At 40.2% G+C, this 23,235-nt stretch overlaps 1 protein-coding gene across 12 annotated transcripts in view; it reads right to left on the bottom strand.

Annotated features, from left to right (window-relative positions):
- The window catches only part of STAG1 (STAG1 cohesin complex component), a 203,557-nt gene that overhangs the window by 140,521 nt on the left and 39,801 nt on the right, over positions 1–23,235 (bottom strand). For 10 of the 12 annotated variants that reach the window (XM_074877914.1, XM_074877925.1, XM_074877926.1 and 7 more), the window contains 3 exons: positions 18,589–18,723; positions 11,820–11,922; positions 126–305 (listed from right to left, as the gene is read on the bottom strand). In XM_074877914.1, coding sequence (XP_074734015.1) covers positions 126–305; positions 11,820–11,922; positions 18,589–18,617 — 312 coding nt within the window. In that variant the 5' untranslated portion in view covers positions 18,618–18,723. Of the gene's footprint in view, positions 1–125; positions 306–11,819; positions 11,923–18,588; positions 18,724–22,045; positions 22,179–23,235 lie in introns of those variants that run through there. The other 2 variants (XM_074877920.1, XM_074877923.1) reach the window with 2 other exon arrangements.

The following is a 23,235-nucleotide window of genomic DNA, read 5'->3' as shown; positions in this document are numbered from 1 at the left end:
CTCAGACAGCCTACTGGACCAATACAGGTTATGAAAAAACACAACTGTTTACAAAAGCGTAGCTTAGACTGAACTCCTACAGGAGATAGTGAATTGTGAAGGGGTAACACAATTAGTTATTTTACCTGCATAGCACTCTTTCCCAGCTTAACCACCTCAAACAAAGTGACAGGGTCCCCTTCTCCATTCTGCTGAGGGTGGCCATTAGCTCTTCCACGACTTGCTCCTCTAGCTCCAGATTCAGAACGACCCTTGTCTGCTGGAGACTTCCGAGGTTTCTTAGTGGCAGACTGGGCAAAGAAAACCAGTAGAATGAAAATTTATTATAGCTATATCTGAAATCACTCAATGCATCTTTATAAATTATATATAAATACTACACACACTTTTATACACTCACACATGTATATAAACACAAGTATCACAGAAGGCTGGAAGGGATCTCGGGAGGTCTCCAGCCTGACCTCCTGCTCAGAGCAGGGTCAGCTACAAAATTCAAACAGGTTGTTTAGGGCTTCATCCAGTCAGGTACATGTATTTTTATTTATCAGCAGCTGTTGAGGAACAACTTAAAAGCCACTGTCACGTCAAGCTAAGTAGTGGTGTATTTCTAACACTGGAGTAACAGTTCATGTCAATACCCATATTAGTCTTATTCAACACAAACAGTCGACAACATGACTGAAACTAGATAAACGGTAGCAAATTACAGACAGGACAGCAAAAGTGTTCTATGTTGGCACACAAACTTTTAGAATAACTAATGATCTTGGGAAGACAATAAGTTATTAAAAATACGTCATGTTAACGGTAATTTTCTGTATTTTCATTTTCATACAACTTTTGTAAGAAACTGTGTATAAAAAGAGTGAGCTCTTCAACCCAACTCAAATTAAGTCGCTGAATTTATACAGCCAGATTTAGTAGATCATCATAATAGACCCTTGCTTCAAAATTTTATGAGTTAAAAAGTTTTCCCTGTGAATCTATATTTAATGCAACTTTTCTCTAGGTTGTTCAAGCTCATCATCAGGTGGTATAGATCCCACTTGTAAGAAGTCACCTAGCAAACAGTCCGCTCTGAATTTACGTCGCCTTATGCAAAAAAAAAAAAAGTTTCTGGGGAAAATAACGTAAGATTCCTGCTATGATCTTACTTCATATTCTATTCTTTCTCCCTACCGTGAGGCAGACAAAAGAAAAAGCTGCCGTTTTCCACAGAACAACGATGCTATTTTGAGGAATTACGTTTAAGAAAACAACATGCAAGCAACTTGAAGATTACAGTTAGGACAACATCCTCACGGTACCATTTACTTTAGTATACTGTCAGCCAGTTTCTATTAAAGCTTTTAGTAAAGAACATGAAGTCAACATTTTCGGTCGCATCTTCCAATTGCGGACACATTAAGAATTTTCCTGCAGAGGAAAGGGATCTAATTTCTGGAAGAGAGCTGGTAGTCTAGCTTTTCTGTTACTTTAAAAGGGATCACTGCTGGTGGGGCCAGAGAGCCAAAGAAAAGGGCAAGGTAGAGTGCAACTGCAACTGCCTCTTGGAAATATTCAATTAAGGACTTGCATACAAATGTAAGCTGGAAAGCTTAAAATAATGGTACAATCTCTGTGAAAAGTCTTTTGGATAACATCTGCCCTTGTGATCAAAAGAATATGCGTTCTCCCTCATTGAATTTTTAAAGATGTGCAAGGCTGCCTTTATCAGCAAGAAAGCTATCAATACATGAAATGTTTGAGCTCTACTGAGCTCCAAAGAGACACGATTGGTATTTAATAAAATGGCAAACAATTAGAAGTAAATTGACTCTTTGAGATATATAATCCATGTGTTTATTCAATCTGGGTGACAGTAAACCATAAGCACTTCAACTAGCTATAAGTACTGTCAAATGACAGCAGAATGCAAGTCAATGCCCTCCACAGAAGCTAATGCAAGCCCCCTCTATACTCAGTTTTTCTCAACATGTAATTCAAAGGGAGACATTAAACACTGCAAGGATGAAGGGAAAGCAAGTAAGAGATGGACATGAAATGCACACACGCAAAGATACCTTGTTACTGGAAAGCAATGAAAAAAGCCACCTACACTGGCATGAGTACTATGGACCAGTGTGCACACGCTCAAAATGAGTAACCACAAGACACGTAAACTCTCAGTTTAAACTCCACTTTTGTCAGGTATGCTGGGGAAACAGAAGCGCTTCGACCAAGACTTACAGTTTGAATTAGAAGGTTGAGAACACCAGTGAGCTCTCAGAAGAGGTACAGAAATAACCAACAGATGTACTTCTGACAGAATTACTGGACAAAGCCAGATTCTGCAAGCCCAAGTAAATATCTCAATATCCTGAACCTGAATTAACACCAGATATAGTACTGAGTCTACTTGAATAGTCTCTCTCTGTTGACAGCGAGAACATCTCTCACAGTGGAGAAACCAAGTCTTTCATTTATTAAAAGCCATTCTGCATCCAAGCTGGAGAAGCTAAATCCAGCTGCAGGACCTGTACTGAATCCTGCCTCAAGAGACAAAACAAGCCGACAAGGATCCTCCGCTGAGAAACTGAAGAAAATCCAAAACTAGAACTTTCTGAGTTAGGCAGGGATTAACGTTATCTTCAGGTGGAGAGGCACTAGAGGAAGGGTATCCACCAGACTTCCACTGCAGAGCACTTCGACCCAGTAGGCATCTGACAGGAAGCCCAGACTCAATCCCACTCCGGAGCGCAAATATGAAAGCAAGTCATGCATAGGTCCTCCAGGCTCCAGAGACTGCCTGGCACTCTAATTATAAAGTTTTGCAAGCACAAGGCACAGAAGTGAGGAAGTGGCATTATCTTATCATTAGCATACAGTATTGCAATGCTGTTGTCAGACATTACTGGCATGTAGTGTCCCTGAAATTACAGGAAGAAATTCTGCAGGCCACCTTGACAGATCTGAGCTTCATACAGATTCCTACCTCTGAGTACAAAGTTGAAAAAGTAACCCTATTTCAAGAGAAAAATTTTTCACAAGAGGAAAATTTTCATCAAGAGGAAAATTTTTCACAATGAGAGCAATCAGCCACTGGAATAATCTCCCCAGGGAAGCGGTGGATTCCCCAACATGGGGCACTTTTAAGATTCAGCTGCACAGGGTGCTGGGTCATCTTGTCTAGACTGTGCTTTTGCCAGAAAGGTTGGACCAGATGATCCCTGAGGTCCCTTCCAACCTGGTATTCTATGACTGCATCCCAGGATGGAGACATCCAACACCACTGAAGCAAGTGAAGGAAAAGCATGGACCGGTACATCCATAGAAATTCAAAGGGGACTCCTTCATGACACAGAGTATCTACGGAATATCTTGCAGAGGCAGGGTGCTCTTGGAAGCAGAGTTGCAAAGTCAAGCTACACATCGAAAAATTATGTTTGGCACTGAGGATGCCAAACAGAGGTAGCCCTGCATCCCAAAAGAGAGATACCCACATTCACACGAAAGGGTGGTCTTTCAGCTCAACACAAAAAAAACCATCCTCTAATGCCATGAAGAGCTTCCACACAGAAACAGCCCAAGGATGAGTGTGGCTCCAGTAAACCTGTCAGACCAGCGCCGACAGGTGTAAAATGTGATGTTTCATCAGAGTGAATTTGTAGCAAGTCTACCCTTGTAAGGATCTACCAAATAGTCATCAAGATACAGGAAAAATAGAACCTCTGCTTCCTAACAGGAACACCAATTGTGGTTATTGCTTGCCCCTTTACACCCTTTCAGCCGGAGATTTCCTGCCTCTACCTAAAGCCCCCTTAAACTGACAGTCATGTGTGGGCTTTTTTTCAAGTGTCAGTCTGTCAGAGTCCTGAGGTAGGTAAGAGTCGATTGTTTTCCAGACTCAGTACTAACTTTTCTTCTGTTCATGAGAAGGATCTCTGAAAAGTCATGGAAAAGGCAAGCTGGTTGGCAATACTGTATCTAAGTGTATTCATAAACCCTTGTAACCATTTCCATAATCCAGGCATCTGCTGCAATAGCAGAACCGACACTGAGGTGAGTAAAGACTACCAGAGGGAGGGATAAAGAAGCATGGCAAGGTAAGAAAGCTTGAGGCTTTTTAATCAGACACCAAGAAAGGTGCTGCTTGGAGCTGTGAGCCTGTGGCAGTTAAATTTCACTCTGAGCCCCAGGACATGCTGTTGGATTGGTGGTGGTGTCAAAATGGACTGAGTTGCCAAATGAAAACAGAAATTACTAATACTTTTTCAGATCTGTGCAGCAGATTCAACGGACAACAAGCTGAGGATTTATACACAAAAGCATTAGGAAATTCAGAGTTTCAGAATGTGCCACAGAAGCAACTCTACAATGGCCATATTGATGGCCACATAGTTTATCTGTTGCTTTAAGGCTTAAACCAAGGCAAACAGGAAACAAAATACTTACCTTGACTGCAATTAAATGAAAATGATGACAAATCAGAATTTTGTAATGAGTTAGATAGATAATACTTTTCCTTTCACGTCTTTAAATTGTGGAGAAAAAAAAAAGTGACCCACATTTGTATAATCAAGCAATACAGTGAAAGTTAATTCACACACTACCAAAAAAAAAAAAGTGGAAGTGGCTTGACATTTTCCATTAACATTCCCCAAGTTGATGTGAGGTACTTCACGAAGAAGTAAGGACAATAAAAGTGTTACAGGTCAGGAACTCCACCTAACCCACCGTAAATGATGGCCTCTGTGCATCCATACCGTAAGTAATTTAAAGCAATACTCCATTTCTCAAGATAGCTAGAAGCAGCTTTTTAACCCTCCACTTGAGTAAGACTGAAGAACTTGCCTCTCAAAGGTATCATCCCCTTAAGAAGCCTCTGCATTATAATCTCGTGTTAAGTGGAAGAGTGGTATGTCCGAGCTCTTTCTGAATTAATTCTGATTAAAAAAAACAAAGGCTACTGCACACTTCGTAACATCATCATGGTTACCTAGGGAGAAGTTCTTGGATTCAAACTGTCAGTCTTTGGACTCTTTTCATCAAAGAAAGAAACATTATCCCGCAAAGACAGATGCAGGTCCCCTAACATCCAGCACATACAGAGCTGCTTCAACTGTAGCACATGCAGTTTAGAACAAAAAAAACCAAAACAGTGACTGCTGGGGGAGTGGTGTTGCTTTTTTTCATCCCTATTTAAAAGCCTAGCAAGAGTTCTAAAAGTCATCTTAAAGACTCAAGACAGTCTGCTATAATTGCTTGAATCACTTCAATTGTTCTAGCTGAGGTAATTGCTACCAAAAAAAGACTTATTTCCACAAAAAAGGGAAGAATAGATTAGATTGCCAAAAGTACAAGGATCATCTCATCAAAAGTTTAAAAGAAAAACTTCTAATGCCATTAGGATTTTCTCCGTCAAGAAGCTACAAGTGGCAGGATAGAGAAATCTTCACATACTGGCTGTATGTGCACTGCGCTTCCAGAGAACTACAGAAAGATTGATTCACTTCAGTTTTAAGGGACAGACCAAAAATATCAGGCAAGCAAGCTGAAACAGGACACTGATGTTTGGTGTATGTCACACCAAACCACAAACCTTGACTACTATGAAAAGAAATTCTTCCAAGAGGATTCCTTCCTACTACTAATCAGGACATGTATGATTTGGAACTAGAAAGAAAACTGAATCCCCTGCAGTATCCAACATCCATGCTACAAGACTAAATAAGGCTAAGAGTCTGCTGCAAAGTTAAAATTTCACATATGAATGCAAAGGTATTATGGTCTGTCTCCTCCACACCAAAAAATACAAAATGACCTGAAAGCAAAATCATATGGTCTGCACTGGGGACAAAAAGTCACAAGTGCCTTGTTCCATCTTGCCTCAATAAAAGAATTTGAGGAGAGGAGCTGGAGAAAGGCATACTGTGGGCCTGAGTGTGGGATGAGAGAGACACCAGCAGAGATCCCAGAACTGCCACCTCTGGAACAGAAAGACTGACATTTCTTCTTGTCCTGAGTCAAAGAGGCTAATCTATCTACTCCTACCTCAAAGCTGAAATACAGCCAGGGATCTCCCTCACTGCCTCAACCTCTAACAGCTGAGGTTTAAGCCAAGCTATTCTGAGCTCCTGGGAAGGTAAGGCCAGGTAGGTTAAAATGAAGCATGCCAACAATATTGAACAGAGAGCATTGATCGAAGAGAGAAGACAAAAAAAGATAGATAAATAACTCATCTGAGCCTGAGCTCTCTAATGTGAAAGCTGCATTGCATCATAAGCCCTTGAGCTTTCAAATCCCCTCCCCAGAACAGGAGAGCACATCCATACCCATGTATTTCAATAATGCATCAGAAAAAAAGGCTTTTTTGGCCAATGTTACTGAGCAACTTCAACCAGAGGACTGTTATAGGTCACTTCTTAAATACACCCCACACAATTCACTAAATATATATCGCATGCTCACATGTAGTATTGCATAAATACATGCGCCAAATTATCCCACTGACTGGACAGATTCACCTCTTGGCTAGTTGTTCCACAGGCATCTGGTCTACAAAACTCAGAGTTTAGAAGTGGACACGGACAAGGGGGAGGCCAGCCCCAGCCATTGTCACTGTTAGAACAGGACATGGTGCAACTCCTGCTAAATTCACTGCAAGGGTCGGTGAATTCAGGACAATCAGGTTAGATTCTGAGAGTTATTTTGAAGGACCAATGCACTTAATCTCTTTGCAAGTTGACTGTCCAGTCTACTCAGTCAAGTACTCATTAGAATAGTCTCTCATAGCAGTGGAGGTGCAACTTGGAAAGCAGTGTTTTCAGGAAGGGAAAGTTTCCCAAAATATTATGATTCTCTATGAACTGAAGGGGTATTTGTACAAATGACATTTTCAAATGAGGACCATCTCCTTACAGAAGTCTCAAATCTGCAGAGGAATGTCTGTCTTTGGAAAATAGTCTGGAAAATCCTCTAGTAGTAGTCTGTCTTTCTGATAAAAGGTCAAGTCCATTCTATAACACTACAGCAAAAACCTATTTAAAATAAATACATACATATATTTGATGGAGTACATTGTGTGCAGCTCTGTAATAGAACCATGCAGCTAGACAAAACCAAAGAGTTTTCCAAGAGAGGTCAATATGTTTATGGTAGATGTGTCACTGTAGCTGTGATGGCCTAAGGACATAAGCAAATCAGCATTTGCAGGGAGAGATCAAATCTTATTAGACCATAATATTTTAGTTAGGGACAAAAACCCACAAAAAACAGAAAAGCCTTTGGGCAGAAAAGCCTTTCTTTAGGTCTACAACAGAAATTAAAAACTTCAAAGCTAAGTATCAGTTGAGAAAAATAGCTTTGAATTTAACTAGATATTTTAATCTCTTCCACATCTGAGACTATAGGTAGGTGGTACCTGTGGAGGAAATAAAAATCTTGTTAGCAGATGGAAGAGCGGGGGGAAAAAGGTCAGAGCTGCACCTCCTGTAAGAAACAGATAATTCACCTGAGGAAATTGGACGGGTTAGCAACATGAATAGGTGAGCAATGTGGAGGAGGAGGGAAAGTGAAATACAATGTTTGCAAAACCAATACTTCAATAACTGAATCCAGGACTTTTAATATCAAATAATGTTATGAATTTAATGGCCTAGATTAGACTTTCCAAGGTGTTTGCATTTCTCCTCAAGGATAATAGTCATTGAGTGGCTTTTTCCTTTTTGATCTTTTTTTGGTAGAAGAACCTTATTTCTTCCTTTCTGTTGCAGCAGTATCAATTATGAAAGCAGGATTTGATTGTGTATCTAAACATATATATTTTGTCCAGTCACCCAAAAAACTGTGCAAAATGACTGAATTTGTGGATGAGAGGAGAGCAACAGATGCCATTTATCCTGCCTTTAGCAGGGTTTTCAACAGTCTCCCACAATATTCTTGTATCCGAATTGGGAAGTTATGACCTGGATGGCTAGACAACTAGATGGGTGGAGAAGTGGTTGAACCACTGGGCTCAGAGCACAGCGGTTAATGGATCATCCTCTACCGGGAGGCTGGCGCTGAGGGAGTACGACAGAAGTCTAACTGGAACACGTCCAGTTTCCATCTTTATCAGACAGCTGGAGGGGGTGAGAGAGTGTGCTTCTGTCAAGTGTGCAGATGAAACCAAACTGGCGAGGAGAGCACTTAAAGACATCAGGGCAAGACTGGTATTGACAGTCTGGAGGACTGGGCTAACAGTACACCCAAAACTCAACCTGGACAAATGCAAAGACCTGCCCTTGGCAGAGGAATAAATCCCTGCACGAACACAGGCTGGAGACCGGCCAGTCAGAGAACAGGCTCTGTGGAAAAGGACCTCAGGGTCTTAGAAGACAGCAGACTGGATGTGAGGCAGCCGTGTGCCTGAGCAGCAAAGGCCATCAGCACCCTGGGCTACACAAACAGGAATACAACAGTACACCAAGGAAAGCAATGATACCCTTTAAACTCTGTGCATCTTAGCCCATATCTGGAATACTATGTCTAGTTTTGGCCCTCTCAATGCGAGAGAGGTATTAATAAACTAGAACAAGCTCAGCAGAGGACGACCAGCATAGTTGGGGGGCTGGGAACACTTCCCCTGTGAGACTTTTTGCAGAGCCATACAGTGGGAGGACAACTCACAATAGTCATGAACTGAAGCGAGAGGACCTGATTGCCTACAACGAGTAATTATTCATGAAACAGGTTGCTGAGAGAACCTACGCAGTCTCCAGCCTTGGTGGTTTTCAAGACCAGACCAGAAAAGCCCCGAGCAATGTGGTCTGATCCCAAAGCTGCTCTTGCTCCAAGCAGGAGGTTGCAATGAGACTTCCTGAGGTCCCTCTCAGCCTGATTCCATGATTGACCAACATTGTTTCTCTTCTCTGAACCTCTTCCAGTCCTAATACATCCTTCTTGAGATTTTGGGGTGGAGGTTGAGAGGGAAAGAGAAACCAGAATCATGCAAAGTATTCCAAATTTTGGCAAACTACAGTCTTATAAAGGACACAGTATTTGTTTTATTCTCTATTCTCTCCCCTCAGAGTTTTAAGACTGGATTTGGTTTTTTTGACCCCATTAATCATTAAGATGAGGTTTTCATGGAATCATCTCTGATAACCCTAAGGTCTTGCTCCTTAGCAGCAATGGTCAGCTCACAGCCCATCATTTTACGTATGAAGCAACGGCTACTTCCTCTGTACGTTCATCACTTCACAATCATGTACATTTAACGAGCCTGGAGTTGTTCTAAGCATAATGAGCAATTGACTCTTGTAGAAACTTCATAGCAGAACCACAGGACCAGTAAAGTGCTTCAGCAAATACCCCACAGGAGCTACTAATAAGCTCAAACAGAGGGATGAGAAACACCTTTTGTAACATTCACCCTTCCTTTCCAATTAAGGTGTTGTGGGGACAACACACCACTAGTGTTGCTTTAACTTAAATTCCTCACTCTGACAACCTTCTGGGTTAGCAAACAGGTTGCACCATCCTCTTCTTTATGAGATCTGCAAAAACTCAAAAGATTTACTAATGAGATATTCGTAAGATAACGTGCTGGGTTTGTGCATGGTGGGGAGGGGGCTACAGCAGTGGCTCCTGTGAGAAGCTTCTCGAAGCTCCCCCAGCTCCAAGTCGCACCCACCTCTGGCCAAGGCCGAGACAATTAGTGACAGTGGCTGCACCTCTGCAATAACCTGTTTAAGAAGAGGAACCTGGGAGGAGGAGTTGGAGTTGTGAGGGAGACACATCTGCAAACACCGAGGTCAGTGGAAGAAAGGAGGAGGAGGCTGGGGAGATGTACTGGAGCAGAGACCCCCCTGCAGCCCGTGGTGAGAGGACAGGCTGTGCCCTGCACCCGTGGAGGTCACCGGGGGAGCAGATGCCGACTTGCAGCCCGTGGGGGACCCCACACCGGAGCAGGGGGCTGTGACCAAAGAAGGCTGGGAGGACTCTGAGGGCAGCCCCTGCTGGAGCAGTCTGGTGCTGGGAGGGACCTACACTGGAGCAGTGCAGGCAGAGCTGCAGCCCCTGGGAAGGACTCACATCAGAGAAAGCTCATGTAGGACTGTCTGCCATGAGGGGGAACCCACGCTGGAGCAGGGAAAGAGAGTGAGGAGTCCCACCCCTGAGGAGGAAGGAGCAGCAGAAACAGCAGGTGACAAACTGACCACAACCCCCATTTCTCCTGACCTCTGCGCCACTGTGGGGGAAGAGGGAGACAAATCAGGAGCAAAGCTGAGCCCGGGAAGAAGGAGGGGTGGGGGAAGGTGTTTTTAAGATGTGGTAATAGTTTTCACTGTCCTACTCCAATTGCAAAATTAAGTGGTGGTGTTCAAATTAAATTGATGTTCTTTTTTTCCTGAATTGAGTCTGTCTTTTGCCCATGACCATAACTGGTGAGTCAACCCTCACTGTCCTTATCTCAATCCCTACGCCTTTCATTTTATTTTCTCCTCCCCATCCCTGAGGGGGAAGGAGTGAGCGAGTGGCTGTGAGGTGCTCAGTTGCCCTCTAGGCTCAAACCATGACAGAATTTCCGATTTTGTCTTTTGTTTACAAGTTACATAAACAGATGACCTGTTCTCTTTACATGCTTCTTTAAAGCTTCATCTAAAGAAGCTCCACGTTTGTGAGCACATCTGTCCATCTGAGGAAGAATGTATGCCATCATAGAAAACACTGTTCAAAAGCTTTCAAAAAGGAAGATGACATGGCCAAAAAAACCCAGGATTTAAAATAGTGTCTCCCAAAGTAAGTCCAGAAACTGTGATGAAAATTGAAAGTCAATACTAAGCTTGGTCAGCACGCTTGAGAGGAACACATGGTCCTGTCCGTTCTTACAGACTCACTAGCCCATGCTTGAGGTGTCGGTCTTAGTGTAGAGATCTTAGGGTAATTAAAAAAAAATATATATATATCAATCTACTAGTGCTATATATATAGCACATTCATACCAAGGGTGTACACACAGACAAAGACTAAGAAGTAAATCAAAGCCATTAATAACAAACACACAGAACTTGCCACCAAAAACCCACAGTGTGTACTTCAAGTGATATAATCAAGAAAACTGCATCTGATAACCCTGAAGAACTAAAATGAGGGATAACCTCATAACACAGAGATTTTTCTGCATTTTCCAATAAATTTGCTATTCTGTAAAATAAATGAAAATAAAAGAGAAAGCCTCAACTACTGTGTGTAATAGAGAATTGCTTCTGTATGTTCCCAATGATGGACCAGCAATGGCAAAGACGACTGAAGAACAGCAAATCCCACAGAGCAGGCAGCAGCACTGACTGCTGAAGCTCTCGATCTATATGTAGGACACAGTGTATGTCAATTACATTAATTTTTAAGATGTGTTAATAGATCTTCTGAGGCATTTAGTTAATAGTATGCTGCAACTCTTCCGTTCACATTAAGAGATTATCAGTTACCAAAAGGATGGTTTAAAATGCATTACAACTTTCAAAACAAAGTGGTCATGCTTACTGAGATTATTCTTGTACCCAGAACAACGTTGTAATATGACAATAATAACAAAAGTGTAATGTTCATGTAAGTAGCTAGTGAAAGAAAAAATAATAGCTATTATGAGCTCATTTTTATGTCCCTTTTTAAACACTCCAAACATTGTTTTTATATCAATCTGATAAATATTTCATTCTACAAGTCTTCATAAAGTTTGACATAGGGCTCATTAAAAGCCTATTTATGTGACCACAAGATGATTAGACAAAAAACAGTTTGTAGTCAATTTTAAATAGATGCATAACAAAACAAAACTAAATGACACATACTGGAGGCCTGCCAGGACGGCCCCTTTTTCTTTTTCCTTTGACTTCTGCTTCTTCAAGCTCACTGCCAGCATCTGAATGTGCAGTAGTTTCATTTGTAGAATCCCTAGGGGGGGGAAAAACACTAGATAAATTAAAATGATTTGAAATCAACAAGTAATCTATAACTGACTGATTAAATATTTAGTCCTAAAACAGAAAAAAAAAAGTCAGCATTAAAAGGCTTGCCACATTTATTCTGCAAACTCAGGAACTAAGCATTGTTAGCCCTGGCAAAAAGCCTTACCTTTTCATGGGCTGGAATCTCATTTTATAGACTGGAAGTTATTTAAATTAACAGCTTCTTTTGAAACCACGTTACACTTAAAAAACTGGCTACATTACACAGCACATTCTCAACATATCCATCCCACAATGTATTCACTAGTATCAACTTTCTTCTAGTAACTACTTCCCAGCAGCTTTCAAGGCCATGAGAAAGCAAGCTGGAGTCCAATGCAGCCATCACATCATTAGAACAGTTACACAAGTTCCCGCTCGGGTTACATTGTGATTTTAGTCACACTCGAAGACAATGGTATTGTGCAGCTGTTAATAAAGAGAGGATTAACACTGACCATGAGGCACCAACCAGAAAACTCACTTCGATCTGAAGACATGTATGATTCTTGCAGTCAGAAAAACATTTTTACTCGTACAATGAAAAAAACCTTAACACTGCTCAATGACCATTAGCAGAGAAGTCCACAGTATAATTTTTCTATCATTCCTCTTTTAGACTTAAGACCATAATAAGAGAAAAAACATTACCCCAATTTCCACCCACCCCGCAAGAGCCAGGTGCACAGGTACTTCTTTGCCTTCAAAACAGGCCTGGCTGCTTGAAGAAACAGCTTGAAATTGATCTCCTGAGGCATTAGAATTTGCCCAAGAGGACCCCACAAGCAAAACCATTCCTGTTACTGATGTGCTTCATTCTTAGTTTGCAAGACCACCAGTGCATGAGATCTCTGTAAATGAAAGACTAACTCTAATAATGTCCTAGATAACTCAAAGATGGGTCAAGTCTAGCTCTACAGCGTTTTCTTTAAATCCAGTATCATTTCCTTGAAGTGAAAGGAGTTAAATTGTTGTAACACTTGTGCAAGAGAAAGGTGAAAATCAGATCTATTCCATTATTTTGTACAGCCTCAAACATAAAAGGTGGCATTGGTGATCTGTTTTACAGAAACGGAGAAACTTCATCAAGCCAAGATCTACACAGATCTTTCACACTGTCTGGGGGCTTTTTTTGTTTGTTTTATAAATCAGGAATACTCCACAAGTTTGCTGTATCACCAGGATAGATATTTAGTAATTCAGAAAGATACAAACATCATTGTATCAGAATCAAGAATGTTCTGATACTTCTCTTTACTAAAATTCCTGTATTGTTCTAGGTCTGCTCTAACCCAAATAATTCTGCAGAACTGTGATGAATTTCTAATATTAAGACATCATTTCCAACTTTTCCAATTTGCAAGCACAAATACACAAAGGGGTCCACAGAATCCTCTACAAAAGCTAGAATGCAGTAGAACATCTATGAATCTCCTTTTGTGAAAGTAACTTCAATGGATTATCTCCAAATACTCTACACACCCCAGAAAATCATGCATCCTAGATTAAAAAACAGCATTCAAGTACATTTCAGTTCCCAAATTTCTGTGCTTGTAAAACAGTATCTCTACAAAATACTGAAAATGCAACTTTGTTGTGATAAAATTAAAGAGAAGTAGCTTTCTGCTTCATGAAGTACAAAATTTTAAAAACTCAATATCGAGCTATGGATTTGAAAAAAAAAAAATCTGTAAAAAGTTTAAAAGCAAATAAAAGATATCCTACACAATTCAAAATTACTTGGTAAAATAGGGCCACACTAGTGAAAAACAATGCAGTGAATACAGCTGAAAACAATGTCGATGTGGATGGACGTATCCAGCCTTTACTCAAATACCAGCCATCACATCGCAACTCAATTTGACAAAAATGTGTATTGCCTCACAATGACTTTTTTTTTAAAAATAACTTTTGAATAAAGAAGTGAGGAACTCCATGAAAATATCTGCTGTTTTCTATTGCTGTAGAGAAATTAAAGCCATTCTCTTTTGCTCTCTGTAGAAAAAAAAACAAGCTTCTCTCTGGTCTACGCAGTTCCTTACGGAAAAACTTTAGACATGGTGTAGTCTAAGCAATACCTCCATTCCTGGGGAAATGCTGTACCTTTGCTAGCTTACAAAACTGCACCCCTAATATCACCAGGATAAAGATTTTTGTCTATTAAAACCAAATTCAGCAGTCCTCCTAGGCAAATGGCTCAAACACTTCCCTTGAAACACTAGAGCTGTATAAATAAACTGTACTATTTTGCATGCCTTTAGTCCACAGAGAACTTGACTTTGCTACAGCCTCTGTCCAGGTCTAGCAAAACCTAATGAGATTTATGTATATAGCTCTGGAAATTTCAATTGCTTTGAAACATTGCATATGCAAGGAACAGTTTAATTATTAATCACCTTCTCTTCTTTGTTGTCTTAAACCGGATAACCATGCTTCTCTAATATTTTTCTGGTAAAACTCCTCTAGTTTGCTGGAAGCCTTTTGGGAAAGGCTCAATAAACCAGTATGAAGGGTGAGATTCATCTAATTTAAATGAGACATATATAATGCAGAAAACAGAAAAGGTACAACATACCTCATGCTAAGGTCAGTGTCCAAAATTGGTCAGTTTATGTCTTATAAATTTTCCTTTCTCTCCATTGATGGTAAGGTGATCTAGACAAGCAACTCAAATATAAATGTTTAAAATTAAATAAGATGAATCTCACCCTAACAATATGTGAGGCAGAGAGGAGATGTCTTTCCAGCAAAGACTAAGTATGTAAGGAGTAAGGGGAAAACGTCAGAAAGTAAGTTCCCTTCAATCCTTACATGATTTGGAGTAGGGAGACAGGATTATGGACAACCTACAGTCCTTGGCTGATTTAACATTAAAATAAACATCACTTCAAGCAGCAGAGAATTCTGTCTGAATCAAGCCCTGAACTGCAGCCTTGAGTCCCTTCAGTTTGGGAGGCAGTGCTTCTTGCTTCTGTCAAAGCCTTACAGTTGCTCTGGATACACACACACACACACATCCCTTTTCTTCTTATTTCTGATCTCAGAGGAGTAAAGCATCTCTCAACTGCCTGCAGTTCTGTCAGCTTTTTAACCCTCTTTGAGAAGAGCATCTGGCCAGCATCCAATCCCTCATTCCCTACACATCTTGCAGAATTGCTAGGAAGTAATCTATCTGGTGGCAGACATCCACAGCTTAATAGGCCAGAATTATCCTATCCCTATTTAACACGTGTATGACTAGTAACCTGAGGGGAAAATCTAGGCTTAGTCACAATTTATCTTTCCTGAAGCTGTTGGGAGGGAAAATAATATGGGCCTAAGGATCTAAGCATCTAAGAAGAGGAGAGGTGGCAGTGCCTAAGGCTAAACCTTTCCTCTCTAAGACACCTTTGACATGATAGAGACATAGGAGAATATGGCAGAGTGTGGGAGACCTACAAGACTGGGGTGGGCAGAGCAAAGCAGACAAGTGAGAACCCCTTTTAGGGGCTCAGATTTATTCTGCTTTTCTTTCTCGTTTCTGTGGTGGCTAAAGCAACCTAAGAAAACCAGCAGTAACTCCAGGATCCTTCCTAAAAACTCCAGATATTATTCCGAAGTTATAATAACTAGCCACTGAAACTAACCACATGGTAATGAAGAATTAACAGATTACTGGGCAGCCCATTACCATGTCATACTTCTGAAGAACCTATTTCCATAGACACAGTAAATTTCACATCTCTGCAAAATAAATCAAAAGAAATTTACCTTCCTTCTACTATTACATAAAACCCTGGCTATAGAGCTTATACCACCCTGCTTAAAAACACACCACACCAGAAACCTATGTTCATGTATCTGGTTTTGTAAATAAAAACACTTCTACAAGCTTTTATCGGTGTTGCTGAGGTGGCTCAAGGTTCTGGCAGAGATAAATTCAGTAATTGCTACCACCAGACTCAGCCTTGTGAAAAAAAGCATTCATGAAGAAAAATGGCTAAATGCACAGGCTCATGAATCATGGATGAATCAGCTCTCATGGTTGATCTTCAAAATCTAAAGAGGAACATGCCTCACAGCAAATATGAGTCATCCCATTGAGAGAAGACTCATAACAGTCAGTCACCCAGGTCAAACACACCAGAGGTTCTTTCCCTACATCTGAAACACCAGTAAGTGACATCCTGTCTTCATTGCATTCTGAAGTCACTTCTGTGAATCCAGAAAGATTAAAGAGTTCTCCTTTCATGTTCCCTCAACAGAGAAGAATTTGGGAGGGAATATTTGATACGGTCCTAAGCAAAGTACCTTAATATATCAAATTGACTTTAGGACTCTTTGTTTAAAGATGGTAGCCAAAAAGATTAGAAAACGTTATGAAAAATTAGAAATAAAATACAATGTGGTAGATTATGATAACCCTTCAAAGCTGCTTATTTAAGAGCCAGAAAGCAAGCTTTGGTGCTCTCTGTGTGGAACCAGACTGTGGCTTCCCAAATCTAAGTGCGTGAAGCCAATACCCCTAAACCAAAGACTACTTCAGGTCTTTTCACCCTTAGGCAGACTCCTTTCTGATCGAAGTCTGGCTGGGACCTACTGAATTAGCAGTTATTTTCTTTGATACCTCGTCCACACTAGACAATGTTCTGAGCCCTCAGGAGAGTCTCAAAACCTTCATGTGCAAATCCTGCTGATTGTTTTGTAGAAAGGAAGATCTCATCTTGTTTACGAGCAACCAAAACTATGTATATTACTGATGATGACGACTTCTCACCAGCACTTCCAAACAGTGGCATTAAATGATTCCCAGCTCTACCAAGAAAAACAACATACATGTTTTCTTTCATTTTTTAATGTTACATAATATTGGGGGCTCACAATCATCTTCTGATTAAAGAATATGCCTACATCTTTAACGTCCCTCAGGTTTCTCAGATGGTGTGCAGAGTTACCAAATCTAGTAATATGCACTTTTTAAACATTAAACTCTCTGATATTTCATTCACTTCTTAAGGCCATCTAGCTTCTTGAACTGGGAACAAGAATATCTCTTTCCTACCATTGCTGTGACAAAATCTCCCAGTTTTTTGTCCTTGGCACACTTCACAAGCACACTCTCACTTCTTGAATGTGGCACATCCAGAAAAATATGAACCAAGAAAATTTTTTTCCACAACTACCCTCAAAGCTAACCAGATCCTACCCAGGGCTGACGCTCCCCCTTCAGTGCTACCTATCAGGGTCATCCCTGTCTTTAGCCACATGCTCACCCACAGCAGAAATTAACTTTCTTTGAAAGAGGTTTTGCAAATGTAAGAAAAAATTGCAAGGCAGAGCATGTTATTATTAAGGTTAGACAAATAACTTTACAATTGTCTAAGCATTCAGTTTCTTAAAGGCACTTGAAATCTTCGTTTTGGAACACCACTCAACCTCGATAAACTGAGGCTCTTTTTCACCCTGTGGTAATTCCTATTTTCATATGTTTATTCCAAGCGAAAATCTTAACATTAGACAATTACCACATGCATTTGGTTTAAGTGGCAAGTGGTGGCAGTGGGGTGGCCGCAGGGTGGGCTCTGTGAGGAGCAGCCAGGACTGCCTGGGGGGTGAGAGACCAGCCCTGGGGGCAGCAGGAGGGAGAAGGTGCCTGGCATGGACACCCCATGGCCCCGGGGGAGCCGGCACTGGAGCAGGTATCTGCACCACAGCCCTCGGAGAGCCCCGCGCTGGGGCTGCGAGTCGAGGACTCAGGATTGAAGGGGTCAAGTTGACCAGGGAAGAGCGCAGGGGGGAGAGGGAACATGTTTTGGGTTTTGTCTTTGGTTCTCACCATCATTCGAATCTTTTTTAATTGGCAATAAATTAATTTTCCCCAAGTTGGGTCTGTTTTGCCCATGAGGGCAATTGGTAAGTGATTTCCCTTTCTCTATCTTGCCCCACAAGCTTTTTCCTCTTGTGTTCTCCCCCTGTCCTGTTGAGGAGGAGAGTGACAGAGCAGTTGGGTGGGTGTCTGGCAGCCAGCCAAGGTCAATCCACATCAAATGAAGCTCCATTTTATTCCTGTTTCTAAAATTCCTTTCTTAACTCTACTTGATTTACTCTAGCTACTCTCATTACAGACTTCCACTCTATTCTTTCCACTAGTTCACTTTATCCAGGTACAGTGATGTTCCCATTTGTATAAGCCACTCCTATTTCCCAGCAAGATCAGAACATGCTAATGCCACTTGCTGTCTTCAGTTGCAGAAGCCAAAGGCTTTTTGCACAATAAAAACAGCTCTTTGTAAAAAAGAGTACACAACTGGAATATACCAATACGGTCAATTAGGATTAAAACTCATACACATTTCTGAAATCTCACATCATTCAGAAGCACAAAAGTAGTAAAGATCTTGTTTTGCTTTTCACAGCAAAGTTAAACCTCCATACATATAAAGGAATATATTTTACATTAAGCGTTTTATTTTTTTATTCAGCTTTTCAGCATATGACAACACAGGAGGCCTGAGAGAATCACCCTAATCTGCACTTGTCTCAAGCTTGTGCTTTATCCTCACAATCACCTTTCTGTTTTCTTCCACCTTTTTAAAACTGAAGATTTCAAATATATAGAGAAACATATACTCACTGTAGTACTGGCAGATCTGAAGTAATCATTTTTGCAGCACTCTTGAAAGTAAGAGCTACATAGAACTTCTTCTCAAAGTTATTATAAGACAATTACTTGGAAGCCTCTTTCATGAAAAGAATGTCAAAGTCCAGTCTGTAAAAGAGAAGAAAAAAAATTGATAGATGTGATTCCAAAATAGTCATACATTGAATAAAAAGCACTGTAAACAAAAATGGTCAATTTTGAAGTAGCATCACTATTAGACCACAGGAAATTTAGAATGGATGTCCCCAGGATAGCTTAATCATATTCTTGCATTCAGTTTTTACAATTCCGTTTAGGCAGCTTCACTTTTTTTTTTTTTAAATTAAACAAACTATTATGCATTACCTCCAAGATTTGTTTATGGTAACTATAATGTAAAAACACAAGCAGAACTCTGGCAAAATTTAAATAAACAAGATAAATACATAAGCAAACAGAGAATGTGATGATACAGATTTAAGGAATTTATTTTCTAGTCATACAATTGACTAAACTTGCAAGACAGAAGTTTGGTTTAATGAGAAACAGTCTTTCCCAGTTTTCAGTCAAGACAAAAGATCTGCACCTAAAATCATACCGGGTTTGATAAGGCAGGTAAAATATTCCTGATAGCATTCCTTTTAATGGAACTACACCTACTCAGACTCACTGGCTCACCGCTTTATGTGACAATTTCACAGAATAATCAGAAGCTGTGCAAATGTCTAAGTGCAGTATAAAGTATTTTAACCTGATGAAACCAAAGTTGTAAGTTAAACAATAAACTAGACTGCATCTGTGGTACCACTACACCCACTAGTAACATCTCTCCACCCAAAAGACTAATCAAGGAGCTGACTAATGACAGCAGACGTGACTACTTTACCATTAAATAACAGCACAATGTGACAGATGCCATAATCTTTGATGTAATAAAACATAGAGCTGCCATCCCATTCTTCCAGAAAATGCAAGTTCTGGAGAAACTTAAAATGATTTGTTTCAGTCTCCCCTTTTACAGATCCTGGGGTAATATAAATAGCTGCATGGAGCACTGCCGCTGAGCAATGGCAATGAATTCCACTTAGGAATGCAGGACTTCACTGCATGTTTTTCAATCATAGGATATTTTAAATCTCTTTTATTTAAGTATTTGATTTCTTCTCAATGGGCAGTTTTTTCTGTGCTCTAGTAGCTTTGCACATGACAGCAGGAAAATCAAGCCAGAAAGAGGTAACATGACCTACAGCAAACATAGTATCTAAATAAAACTGCAACAGTCCAAGCAAAACATGTAGAGTAGTATTTTCCATCCTACTATACACACATCAGTATTTATTTACCAAAACCATAACTGTACAGCATGAACAGACCTTTTTTGCCTCTGGTTATTACAGTTTCAATTAGACTCACAGATGCATGCAACTAGTTCTTCCAGTACCTACTACTCCATACTACCAACAGTTTTACTTACAGTGTCTCATCGACAAATTGAAATTTTACACTAATGCTGCCATCTCATTGGCCATTTTTTCTACTGGATCATTAGCAAGCCGCTTTGTTGCGAAACAAATGTTAACAAAAGAGAAGTTTGTTTGGGATTAAAGGTACCACTCCAGCATTAATGTTTTAAAGGGGGTCATTTTCCACAGCCAATACACCAGGTCAATGTAAAAGCTCTGCAGTTTCACTGTAAGACACAAACTAGCCTGAGCTCTTCATGAGCAAAAATGCTATATGACATGAAATTTCTCTATTTCCATAACAGTGTTTCTTCAGGACACTGGTCATTACTAGGTTTTAAAGGATGCAATTACTCTTGACACGGGAACAACATGCCCATTCAACAACATAAAGCAACCATTTCAGAGGCTTGTAAGAATTTATTATAAACAAACATAGCATCAGACTGAATGAACTTTTGAGCTGATTTCCTATATGAAGAAAAAAGGGGAACGTTCAGATTTCTGAAACGGATTACAATTGGAACAACATGCACTCTGGTGGTCTCAAAATACTAATATTTAGGTATAACATAAGAATAATATTTAATGAAATCCTGAAATAGAAGGCAGCTTTTGATTAAGCTTCTGCAAATATTTTTTCTTCCTGCCATGACAATTAGATGTACACATTTTTGTCATACCTTCCCTGTAAAACATATTTTAGAAGTCTATTTTTTTGTACACACACAAGCACTCACACACACACTCTTGCGTACGCTAACTAGACGTCAAAGCAAACCTATCCGTCTTGGATCATCAGATTATCTAATTCTAGCAGGATACTGGGCATCAATCTTTTCAGAAGAGCTTTCAAAAGAAGTTCAAGAAAATTTATGTGCGTTCCATGTAAGATTTTCCACATATGTTTAAGGCATCCTGCACAACTGTTCTGTGGAATTTCTTTTTTTAATTTGCTTTTTCAACCTACTTATCACCCTTCACCACTGTTGCGCTGTGCACGCTCAGATAGAGCAACCAGCAGCGTACAACTGCTCTAGGGAAGTGCTTTCACACACAAGGAAAAGTAGTCACGCTCAGAGATAACTTCTTTGAAAAGCAAAGTCCTGGCCTAAAAGAAAGTATGGAGTGAAGGGTATAAAGAACCAGAAGGAGAAGAGAGGCCCTATTTCATTCAGAAGCGACTGAAGAGCCAAGGAAGCTGGACCCACAGCCTTGACACGGTGGTAATGGCAGACAACCTGACACACAGGGATCTGCAAGGTCCTGTGGTATCTTCTCACAGTCCCTGTGCTGAACAGGAAACCGCAAAACAGTGCTGGAAAAAACCCATCCGTATGTGGTTAGGTCCAGACTGGACCATCTAGAAGACAACTAACTTGCCCATCTACCGTCTTGTGTTAATAAAGGCACTTAACAAGGGCTAAGCCAAAAAATGCTAAAATGTAAGAACTGTCAATGCTGACAAGCCAGAAAGCGAACAGCTCAGAGCCAGAAACCCAAAACGAAAAGGCAAGTCCTGCCCATTTTGTAGGACTGATCAGAAGTGGAGTGTTACATTGCATAGAATAACAGCTCCCCATTACACAGCCCAAGTCAGCGCTACCCCTCACATGTGTCCTCTACAGTCCTGCTGGCTACTATGATCTGGATGGTAACTCCTTCTTCCTCAACCCAGACACTCAGCTGAAGTCAGGAAACCCATAACAGTTTTGGGATAACTGCCTGGCAACTTCCCTCAACATTCCTCTACCCTCACAGAAACACCACTTCCTTCCAAAATTCAGTCTTAAATTATCACCCATGTTGCTTAGGCTTGGTTTGGAAATAAGGCACTACAGTGACTAATGAAAAGCTGTATGTGCTTGGAACAGTGTTCTCAATTTGGCTGTGCAATTAAGTTTGACAACTGTGGAAAAATCACTGATCCTTATGGACTACACAAATGTGAACCTTCACTTTTTTTTTTGTTTTAATAAAAGAAATACCTGTTGCTTAAAGAGGATGTTCTTATAATCAGGAAAACCAAACTCTCCTCCTTTCTGTCTCATTCAGCCTGAGGCTAAAGCCACTGATAGAATCCTGAAAGCTTGAGACAGATTCAGAGTGTCACCTTTATCCCGGGGAAGAGAAAAGCAGGGGGAGGAACACTTCATACTTCTGCAGTTTGGGTTATTTAAACTGTAATAAACACAATATAGTTGAACAAGTCCTTTAACTTGCTGTCAATTGCTTCTATTCTAGGAGTTTAAAAAAAATCTCTTTTCACTCAATCCCAATTCTAATGACCTTAGCATGTTTGCAGCTTTTTAAACCTGCACATCTATATTTTAAGATGACACAAATTTATGCTGGCATAGTGAAAAATGACCTACAGAAGAATATAAAGCAGGCAGGAGAAGACACCATTCAGTTGAAACATACAATGGGAAAATAAGTCAATGTTTCTCTTTTTTGCTTCTGTTTTTTAACCATGCATAATAACCACGACAGACATAACGACCATTACATAAAACTGCTTCTTAAAAAATGTAAAAAAAGACTTTTCTACTAAGTTGTCACTTTTATGATGGTTTTTCTTCAGTAAGTACCTCATAATGAGCTTAGCTTTAAGAAAGGCTCTACAATTCTACAACAACAAATCTGATACATGCATTTCATCAATATTTTCTGTAGTTTATCCTAACATGGAAAGCTACCTATATTTTTTGTAGTCTTTACATTGTTTATTTGCGCCTCAGGTGCTGAAGTGATCTACCCATTTCAGCCAAACAGCAAACAAACAAATGAAAAGATTGACACAAACCCTGAAACCCGACAGAGTTGTTCCAGGCAACTATCCAGTAGGAACAACTAATTAAGTTCAGCTAATCTTATTATAAACTAGGTACCTACCCCTTACAAAGCTGAAGCCAAAACTTAAAACCAAACAAACAAAAACAACCACTACATTTAGCAATAAGAGTTACACAGTTATTAATTGCATTGCCTAGGAGATATCCAAAATAAAAGATAACTGGTGTTTGACTGACTCCCATTCAAAACCTTCTCCTTATTGACCAAGTGACCTTGTCCCATCTGGGTGCAAAACATATTCAAACAACGGCACATACTAACAGAGCAATATCTTCTACTACTTAATTGGTAACGCCTGTACAACATAACTTCATTTTCCATT

This window comes from Strix uralensis, chromosome 9 (genome assembly GCF_047716275.1).
Source record: "Strix uralensis isolate ZFMK-TIS-50842 chromosome 9, bStrUra1, whole genome shotgun sequence".
Classification (NCBI taxonomy): domain Eukaryota; kingdom Metazoa; phylum Chordata; class Aves; order Strigiformes; family Strigidae; genus Strix; species Strix uralensis.
This window is presented reverse-complemented; position numbering and strand designations above follow the sequence as displayed.